This window comes from Sylvia atricapilla, chromosome 17, assembly GCF_009819655.1.
Source record: "Sylvia atricapilla isolate bSylAtr1 chromosome 17, bSylAtr1.pri, whole genome shotgun sequence".
Classification (NCBI taxonomy): domain Eukaryota; kingdom Metazoa; phylum Chordata; class Aves; order Passeriformes; family Sylviidae; genus Sylvia; species Sylvia atricapilla.
In genome coordinates this window covers 10205358-10215861 of record NC_089156.1, presented here as the reverse complement: position 1 = coordinate 10215861, position 10504 = coordinate 10205358, and the positions used below count along the sequence as shown (strand labels likewise).

At 53.9% G+C, this 10504-nt stretch overlaps 1 protein-coding gene across 1 annotated transcript; it reads right to left on the bottom strand.

The window, feature by feature from the left end:
* Positions 1–2380: 2380 nt before the first annotated feature.
* Positions 2381–5953, bottom strand: CMKLR1 (chemerin chemokine-like receptor 1). The gene has a single exon (XM_066331594.1). The coding sequence runs from the start codon at positions 5503–5505 to the stop codon at positions 4411–4413; it is 1095 nt and encodes a 364-aa protein (XP_066187691.1). The 5' UTR covers positions 5506–5953; the 3' UTR covers positions 2381–4410.
* Between the last annotated feature and the right edge of the window lie 4551 nt (positions 5954–10504).

Here is a 10504-nt window from a genome sequence, read left to right as displayed (position 1 = left end):
TTCCTGGTGGGTTTTGTGCTCCCTGGACGCTGAGATGCCCGAGGTGATGCCAAGCGTGGCTCAAGTCCGTGATCTCTTCCTGGCAAAGGCAGTGGATGCTCCTTTGGGGTGAATTCACGGGATTTTGGGCAATGTCCCCAGTGATGCAAATGATGCTGCGAGGCTCAGAGGGAAGGAGTTCCTCTTCTTTCCAAATTAAATCCTGTGAAGTTCCAGCTGTGTTTAAAAAAAAGGGAAATCCCCCCTCCTCCAGCAGCAGCACTTCCACAAAAACCCCAGGATGGGGAGATGGGCCATAAATCTGAGAGCAGCCAGCTCCATCCCTGACAAAACCAACAGGTTTATCTATCAGCTTGGCTATTTCCCCTCAAATTTACAGCTGACAACCTGCCTCAGCACTGCAGGGATAATTTAAACCTGGCTCCAACCTACCTGGCTCCGAGCAAAGGGAGAGGGGAACACGTTTAGTCCTTTTTTTTTTTTTTTTTCCTTAATTTTAAATTTCATTCCAATTCGGAATAAAGGCAGTGATTTGTGGGAGAGGGAAAACACGGCTTTATTTTAGGGCTGTGACAGCCAAGTGTAAAAGAGCTGTCCTTAAGGATGGCAACACATTCCACAGGAACGGGGTTTGTTGTTTTCCAGAGTAATTTCTCCCAGGAGATGAGACACATTTGAGGTTTGGGGTGGGGGGTAAATCCAGAGAAGTAGAAGCAGGAAGAGGTTTGGGATGTGCTGGGTGAGGACCAGCCCTGCCACAGCTCCCAACAACATCTTTGGGATCTGGGGGTACTGAATCCCACAGCACCATGGGGAATTGGGATCTGGAGAGGTGGGATGGTTGGGAACAGGATTTGGGAGGTGACGACTGCGGGTCCCAAGGTTGAAGGCTGGGGGTGCCGGGCTGAGGGTGAGAATCACAGGGATGTAAATGGGGGTCCCGGGATGAAGATTGGGGTCACAGGGTTTGGGAAAAAGGTCCTGCACAAGGTTTAGGGCTCCAGGGCTAGGGCTGGGGATCCTGGGATGGAAGATTTGTGCCCCAGCTCCAAAACCTGCTGTTCTTCTTTACCACAAGCCCTGACCTACCCTAAAATCCTGATCCTCACCACTGCCCTCATTCCAGATTTCACGGGGATGGTGGTGGCTCTGCATCCTACTCATCCCTTGACTCTGAGGTGTTAAATCCAGCTGCACCCCAATTTCACCGATTTCTGCCCCAAAAGGGGCAGCAGATCCTGGCACTGCCAGCCCTGGAGCTGCAGCTCCCACCCAGCCCTTTCCCTGGATGCTAATTCCAGTTTTTGTACGTTCCCCGGGAGCTGCCCGTGGTCATTAACCTCCTGCTGCTGTTAATCAAGAGGACTTTGTTAATTAACAGCTAAGGATGTCTCCAGCTGAGCAGCGCAGGGGTGGGATCGGGGTCACCAGGACACATCCAAGGATCCTTGATTTAATATATTTATTATACTGGAGCTTCCCAACACTCTGGGGGAGTGCAGACCCCTCCTCTCCGTGAGTAAAATATCCAGCACTGCAAAAAACCCCAAGGAATGATGACAGGATGCATCCTCAGCACCCTGGGAGATTCCAGAGCTGCAGCTCCTGCAGTATTTCGGGAATATCAGAGCAACTGGGGCAATACTGAGCTGCATTTCTTTGCCACTCTGCCAAAAAGGGAAGAAAAACCTGGCTGAGGAGGCTGAAGTTTTCTGAGGAATGTGTTGGGGTTTTTTTTCCCCTGCTTCCATTTTATAGGCATATAAAGATGTGCATTTTTAAAGCTGCCTGGGTGAGCTGTTGGCTGCCTGTCTCAGCGGGTGACACGGGAACAGAAATCACTGATATTCCTTGGGGATGTTAATTCAAAGCTACTGGGGTCCAGCAGGAAAAACTCTGGATTTTTCACTTCTCTTGCCCATCCTCATCCCAAACCCTGCCAGGATGAGGAGAATCAGGGACGAGAGGGGACAGAAGAGCAGCGCTGGTGTCTGGATGGACGTGGGGGTGGAGCACTTGGATCATCCATGGGACATCTCCCAGAGCCCATCCAAGAGGCTCAGATCCCACCTCAGTCACTCAAACCCCATCCCTCAGCTCCTGAGCTCTTCCCACAGTTCCAGATTCAACACCAGGGATCAGGAATCCACACAGGGAAGTGACTGCTCAGTGAAAAACCCTGGGATCCTTCCCACTCCACACATCGAGGTATTTGTCTGGAAAACAGAGGTTTTATTAAATAAGCAAACAGCTACAAAGATGGACTCAAATATCTGGGAAACTTGGGATTCCCAAGCTGCCATTACAGTGATGATTTAACCCCAGGGTGAGTACCAAGGCACTGCTTTTTTTGTTTTGTGTTTTTTTTGTTTTTTGAAAGCTGTTTGGAGTAATAACAGATGGGCTTGGAAAAAACAGACACCAGAATTAGTGAGGAGCATCCTGAATCCATTTGTGAACATCTCAGCACCAACCTGAGGGGCAGTGAGATGGCGTCCAGTCCTTGAGGCTTCATCCCATTGTTCCCACATCCAGGAAGAAACCCTGAGCCCAAAAACCTCAGAGGCTGCTGGCTCTGGGTGCATCCACTCCCACTCTTTCCTAAACAGATCCTCTGCAAGTTCTGTGTGTCCCTGTCACCGCCCTGTCTGTCCATCTGTCCCATCCATCCTGTCTGTCCTATCCCACTCCTAACAGGATCCTGGCAACTTTCCAGCAGTATTAATTAAATATGGGGGAAGATGAGCAAAAGGAGCCTCCTCTCACCACCAGAGAGGCCCTGCAGCCTCTTCAGGCATTGCATCTTCCATGGATACGGATCCAGCAGGAATTTTGGGGGAAAAGTCTCTGCGGGTCTGGGCTGGGAGTAGCCCTGGGCTTGGGATGTGGTGTGGTGTAGGGATATGGCAGTGCTCCCGAGGGAAGCAGGTGGATCCCAATCCCAGGAGATATGGAGACAATCCAGGTGCTGAGTGTCCCAGCACACCAGGGAGGTGATGCAGATCGAGGTGGGGCAGCGAGGCAGCGCCGGGGTGGAGAGGATGATGGATAATCCATCTGAAATCCTGGAATCCAGCTCCCACTGCAGCCTCCGCTCTGATCCGCGACGTTCCCGGGGCTCAATTACCCCAGCTTTACTCCTACCTGTGTCTGGCACAATCTGCTGCCTGGAAATAGCTCCCTGGTTTTCCTGGGAGCTGCCTCTCCATTTTATTTTCCATTTTCTGATTTCCAAGTAAAGCTATAAATATTTATTTCAGTTTTTGTGGGCACCTGGGAGAAGCCTCTCAACTGCCAACGTGTCAAAACTCGGCACAAAGCTCCCCAAGGAACCTCCTGAAATGTCCCCAGGGCAACTGGGGGCTGCCTAATTCCAGCTCCAGGGATTCCTCACTGTCCTGGGAGTGACACATAGATGAGGGTGACACTGGGGTTGTGGTGAAGGAGCCCTAATGGTGAAGGAGCTCCAAAATTAATTGGGTGTGAAATTGGATCGAGGTGGTGGCTCAGCCCATCCTTCACTGCAGAGATGGGTGTGCTGCAGCAGAGTCTCCCACGAAATTCCCAGAATCTCCCAAGCTGGGAAGGACAAAATCATCTCATAGAACTGACTGGTCCCACCAGAGAGCAGCTGGCAACACAGCCAGTGTTCCCTGGATACAGGAGGGGACAGCAGGCTCTCCCCAGGAGCTCATTCCTAGTTCATGGACCTGTTCCTGGCCCCAAAGATCCACCTTCTGTGCAGGATGTACCGTGTGGAACATGCCCATCAAAGGGAGGGTTAAAAAGACATTTCAAATCCATCTTTCCTTTTCATCTCCCAGTTTTCCATGCCGGTGACCCTGTGCGTGAGCCCAATCCCCACACTGGAAGGTGGCCCTGGCTCTGGATCACTTGGAAGGCATTTGAGACTTCCCAGTTCTTTGAGGTGGGACATTCCAGCCCCTCATAAGGACGCTTCCCAAAAAAGTCACAAACGCCTTGTTCTGGTACCAAAACACCTCAGGAATTTACCATGAGGAGCCACACACAGACATGGGAGAGAGGAGTGTCATCAATTTGGCCATGGCAGGGATCACCCAAGGCGCTGGAGATGCCTACTCAATATCCTGCACCCCACCACGGTGCCTCTGGAAACACCAGGAATGTCCTTCCCAGGCCAGGCAATGCAAAGGTTGGACGGGAATGCCCCAAAACATTTTCTTAGTTTGGATTTTGCAATCCCACACAAAATCAAGGGTGGATGTGTCTTCTCCATACCTTGGGGGTCTCCATCCCCTGCCAGCCCCCAGGCAGCAACACCAGTCAAAAACGGGCTGTAGGACAGTGCTGGACAACCCACACCAGGGCCACCACAGGGGTGGTCACAGTGCCAACACCAGAGGACTCTGTCCCTCCTGCAGGCTGAGTTTAGACAACCGTTGTCTCTTTCTCAGTCATGGAGGAGATCTTGGAGAAGCTCCTGTGCACGATGCTGGAGTGTCCCGTCTCCTCGCTGAGGGCGTTCACCAGCCTGGAAAGGAGGGTCACCTTGAACTTCTTGAAGTCCTGGCCCATGAAGACGTAGAGGACGGGGTTCATGCAGCTGTTGGAGGCTGCCAGAGCCGTGGTGAGCGGGATGAAGATCTCAAACACAGACCAGGGGACTGTGTCGGGCACCGTCTCCAGGAGGTTCAGCAGGTGGTAGGGACTCCAACAGAGGAAGAAGGTGACGATGATGGTGACGATGATCTTGAAGGGCTTCTTGGACTTGGCCAGGCGGTTCCGGCGCAGGTTGAAGACGATGGCGACGTAGCAGAAGGTGATGATGGTGATGGGAAGGATGTACCCAGCCAGGAACCTGGTGATGTTCACCGTGCGGTGCCTCATCAGGGCCAACCCTTCGTAGGATTTATTCCTGGAGAGGGAGAAGTTGCTGAAACAAATGACGGAGCTGCGGGTCTGCGCCGTGTCCCGGAAGACCAGCGAGGGGCAGCTCATGACGATGCCCACGGTCCAGATGACCACGCAAACCCCGTAGGCCAGGTTGGTGGAGCGGTGGTTCTGCGACCACACCGGGAACACCACGGACAAGTAGCGGTCGAAGCTGATGGTGGTGAGCAGCAGGACGCTGGTGTACATGTTGAGGATGAGGAGGAAGGAGTTCAGCTTGCACATGACGGTGCCGAAGATCCAGTGGTAGCTCATGGCCGTGTAGACGATGTTGATGGGCAGGAAGATGTTGAAGAGGAAGTCGGCCACGGCCAGGTTGAGGAACCAGACGGCGTTGACCGACTTCTTCATCTTCAGGGTGATGATGGCGATGACGAGGCCGTTGCCCAGGATGCCCAGCACACAGGACACGCTGTAGATGATGACGGACAGGATCCTGGTGATGTCCTTGGGGCCGTGGGCCGGGTCTGCCCACACGCTGCCGCTGTCCTCATAGGTGTAGTCCGAGTAGTCGCTGTAGTTGTTGAGGCCATCCTCAGCAGGGTAGTAATCAGACAGGTTGAGGAGCGCCATTGTCCGTGCGAGAGGCGGTGGATCCGTGTGATCCCAGGGATCCGGGATCTGCAGCCAGTGATTGTTCCCTGCTGAGCAAACATTTGGTGTTAATCATGGTGAGGAGAGCAGGAGGGACGACAGCCCGCAGCACGTGTGGGAACTGGGGACAGGGACATAAGGAACAAACACACAGGAATGGGGGACGCCATGAGAACCACAGTGGTCCTAAACAAGATGCTCCCGCAGCTCCTCCCTGATTTCCACCACCCCCATCCATGAGACATCAGGACGTGATTCAGTCCCTCAGCTCCGCCAGGATGTGGCTGCAGCCTCATCCTGCAAAAAAAAAAGTTGATTGCCCGCCTACTTCCAGGGGGAAAACCGGGATAATGCTCATTAACAGCTCATCAACAGCTCTGACCTTCCGATCTGCAACATATTATGGCTCCTCTCTTTTTTTTTTTTTTTGTTTGAGTTGGACTAAAACCCAACGGGAGCCTCCCCACACACCCCACTGACGCCAGGCACCCTCTCACCTCTCTCCTCTGTCGGGAAGGGGGACAGGTGACAGTTCAGTGTCCCAGGGCACTCCCTTCACACCGGCCTAAGGCAGGAGCTGTAACATAAAAGTCAAGATCAAAGAAAGGCCACTCACCCCCGGATGTGGGGTTAAGGCAGGAAAACCATTCAAGGCGTGGCAGCAATTAACCCTGTGCAGCCTCTCTCGGGGGGTTGTGCTGGCCTGGGGACCCTCCTCGCCTCCAGGCTGGGGAAGGTGAGGTCCTGCCATGACCTCAGCCTCTTCTGGGATAACCCAGGACAGAAACTCCATCCTGGGCTCTCTGTACAAGCACCCACCACGAGCAGCATCCTCAGGGACACACAAAGAACCAAACAATCAACCACAGGTTACTAATAATTAAATAATAAGTAATTGAAGATATAAATGAGGTGCACATTATCTGCATGACCTATTTTATATTCTGGATTCTCAGAGGGTTATTTCCCTGATTCAATTGGTGCCCTGTATGTTTAAATATGTTAATTGTGGTAATCCAACAGCATCATTTGCCATTGTCAGACTCCGGGCTCCAGAGCCTGGATTGAGGGGGTTCAGCCTCTCTCCTGTGAATGGTTTAAATGTTTTAAAACCAAAATCCCCCAAAGCCTGACTGAGAAGCACTGAGCATCCCACCCGGATTGTCCTCACAGGAGGGAGGTGGGGACGTCCAAGGACCCTCCCTGTTCCCTGTTTCACCCCAAAGGTCCCCGAGCGCCACCCTCCCGCCAGCCCTGCTTTGAAATTCCCATGGTGTTTGTGTTGGAAGCTATTGTTTCTCCCTGGGCTTTTCCTGCTGTTCCTTCCTGCCATTGCTGCTGCAGAGTCCCCGGCCGGGGGTGAAATCCCACCCTGTCACCTCCCCCTGGCCCAGCTCCGGGGGACGATAAGCAGCCAGAACAAATGAGGTTTGAGTGCAAAGCTTGGGAATGAGCTGAGGCTGGGAACAGGCCTTGTCCCAGGAAAACCTCGATGGTCAAAGAGATGAATTAAAGTCGATGATCTGGTGGAAGGAACAGAGTCAGCAGAACTGACTCTTGCAGCAATGTTAATGCCGGTTAATGAGTCGTTGCTTGATGGAACAGGCACTTTCAGGTCACCCCCTTTCCCAAAGGCAGAGCCCCAGAAAGGTGGGGGAGCCCAGAACCCCATGTCCACCCCACCCCATTGCCTCATATCCCACCCCACTTCATTGCCTCCCATCCCACCACACCCCATTGCATCATACCCCATCCCATCATCCAGAGAACAACAAAACTCCCTGGACTTGCTGCACAACCACCATTTCCACCCCATCCATGGGGTAAGTGAGACCCCCCGGGGCTGCACCTCCAGCCCTCACCACCCCAGGGTCACTCTGACCCCACATCCAGCTCCTGCTCCAGAGGGACAGGAGAAATTCCCACTCCTCCTCCCACTGTGTTCACTTCCATGTTTTTAATGTAAAACTCTCCCTTTATTAATATTTTTAATTGCTGGGCCTGATGACTTTCAGCCTATTCCAGAGTTGGATTATTTATTTGAATTCTCTGGTAATTTTGCTCTGCCAGTTTGGGCAGGGATTGGTCTCTGTTCCCAGTGGGGAGGAGGATGGGAGAGAACAACGGTAACAGCAGGACTCTGCTTCCCTGTGGGATTTGGTGGAGGATTGGCTCATGAGGAGCAATCCCGAACTCCACAGGAGCAGCAGGCAGCTGCCAATCCCACCATGAACATTCCAGATGGGCAGGATGGGCACCAGGAGCCCAGCCCCGCTGGAAAACCATCCAGCAAACTCCCACCTGCCTCTCCAAGATTCCCCAAAAAATGGAGAGCCCCATGGGCAGCTACATAAAACCTCCTCATTTCTCACAGAGAAAAAACTCTGAGAGAAAAAAAAAAAAAAAAAAAAAATAGCTACATGATACTAAGAGTTTTTCATTGCTCCTCTCCGGGCTGAAAATTCCCTGCTCCAGCCAAAACCACTGTTCTCCCTTCAATCTATTCATCTTTGTCCTCCTACCTCAACAAAAACGAGCGGAGGGTTTACCCAAAATAGCCTTTTCTCCGTCATTCCCGCAGCTGTGTTTGTCTTGGTACCCAGGGAAGGCCGGGTGGGATTCCCGACGGGCGGCTCGCACACCGGCAGCATCCCTGCGCTTACCGGGGGAGGATGAGGTCAGGGATGTTGTTCTTGGGAAGGCAACAGGAAACCGAGAGAACAGCAGAAAATGTTCAAATCCAGCTTTTCTGGGCGAAAAAAACTCTGCCCTGGCCAAGGCAGCCGGGCGGGGGACGGATGTGACCGGGGAAACGCGGCGGGATGCGCGTCCCGGGGACACGGGCAGGGCAGGGGACGCTCGGATCCTGGCAGCGCATCCCAGCGGGCGGGGCGGTGCCAGAGCCCCGCTCCAGGAGTTTTTAGGGATGGGCAGGCTGCCAGCACCGCCTCCTGCCTGCCCAGCGCCCTCCGGCCAGGCTTTTACTGGAGCCACTGGGACGGGTTGAGGAGAACTGATAGAACCTAATCAAATCAAATCAAATTAAATCAAACCAGCAGAGCAGCTTTTGAGCACATCAGATCCTGCCTGAGCTGTCAAAGTGCATCACGCTTTGATCCACATCATGAAATGAATCCGGGCTGGGAGCTGCCAGGGCTGGGGAAGGAAACTGGGGGAGCTCTTTGGGTTGGTGTTTGTCCCCCCTAAAAAATGCTTGTCCCCGGCACGGGACACCCCGGACAGGACAAAGAAATCCTTTGGGAAAAGCCGGGTCCGTGCCCGCCTCCTCCCTGGCAGCTGCTCTGCCTTTCCCCCCTTGGAGCACTTCCCTCCCCTCCTTCCCCCGGCGGTTCCCAGCGCACCCCAAACCCCAACCCGCTTCCTCCGGGCGTGGGAGGCGCGGGCAGCTCCCCCCGCAGCTCCGGCACAGCTTCCCGGGAGAGGGGAATTGCCGGCAGATGTTTGGAGCTCAGCTTTGGGAAAGGCTCGGGGTAAAACAGGATCTCCACGTCCCTCTGGACCCGCTGGCATCTGACCCCACCGAGCCCTGCCATAGTCCTGGATGTCGCCGGAGGGCAGGGATGTCCCTGGGGACATGTGGCAGGTGCTGGTCCCAGATTCTGGCTGAATCTGAGTCCTACCCTCGGGACTTGAGTCCCACCCCGAGCATCCCCAAGAATTCCATGGCATCTCATATCCTAGGGAAGGCAGATGCAAATCCAATCCCAATCTGGCACCCGAGGCCACCCCATCAATCCCTCTGGCACCCAGGGTCACACAGGACGGACATCCCTGCAGGGATCCAGCTCCCGGGAATCTCAGGGAGCAAGGCTCCGAATGGGAAAGCAGTGCTGGGTACCCAGCCCCAATTCCCCTTTATTTTAGCCAATGATTGCCATGGCAACAGATGCCACAGGGATGACGCTGCTCAGCACCCCACTCCCCACCGGGATACCCGGGATGGAGCCCCATTCCTCGGTGTAAATCCACCACCAGCCATCAGGAGGGAGTTTAGACATCCAAACCCTGAGCTCCAGCCTGCCCAAAAGCTGCACCTGGCTGTGATTCCAGCCCTGCCACCATCCCTGACCCCTCTGTCCTGTTCCAGCAGGCTGGCAAAGGGACAGGGATGTGGGATGCCATGGGAGCAGCAGCAGCAGGCTGGGAATGAGCTGCTGCCAGCGAGGATCTGGGCTGGAAGTTCTCCCAGCAGCTGGAGACCCCCAGGGCAAAGGGAGGAGGCACAACCACAGGGGAAACTGAGGCACAAAGCTCTGCTCCAAGGGCAGTGGGGAAGCTTAATCCCTACCTGCATCCACCCAGACACACCCCAGTTCTCCATCACGGATCCAGGAGCCCCACACCCGGCATCCTCAGCCTCTCCCTGAGCCGAGGCTGCACACCCCGCCCGTGTGAACAGCGCAGGAAAAAGGGAATAACTGGAAAAGGCAGCCTTAAAAAAGCTGCTGTGCCCAGGGTGGGACAGAAAAACATGAGTCAGTGTTTGTCTGGGCAGAGGCAGCCTGGCTGTGCTGGACGGGTCGGGATAGGAGGGGATGGATCCCACTGATCCTCCTGGCCACAGTCTGGGGTCACCCCATGGGGAAAAGTGCCCCAGTCCTGCCAGAAAGTGGGGTTTAACCTCAAAATTTGGGTCATAAAAGGCCCCTCCCAGGGTGAAACTGCAGCAGAGGAACCTGACCTTCCCTGGCACAAAGTGTTCAAAGAGCCACCCTGTTCGTAAAATCCCGGCCTTTTGCTGCATCCGTTCTGCTCTTGGGAAGGTTTGAGGATTAAAAGGGAAAATTTTGGGCGTTTGTACCTACACAGGCAAAGATTTCCTTTAAAAAGGGCAGTTTGTACTTCTGAGCTGCTTAAAACGACTCTGCTTCCAAGATAATAAAAGTTATTTTTCTCTTTTCTCTGCTCTCTTCTTTTCTGATAATCCAAGGTTTTCTCCTGGCACTTTTCAGGCAAG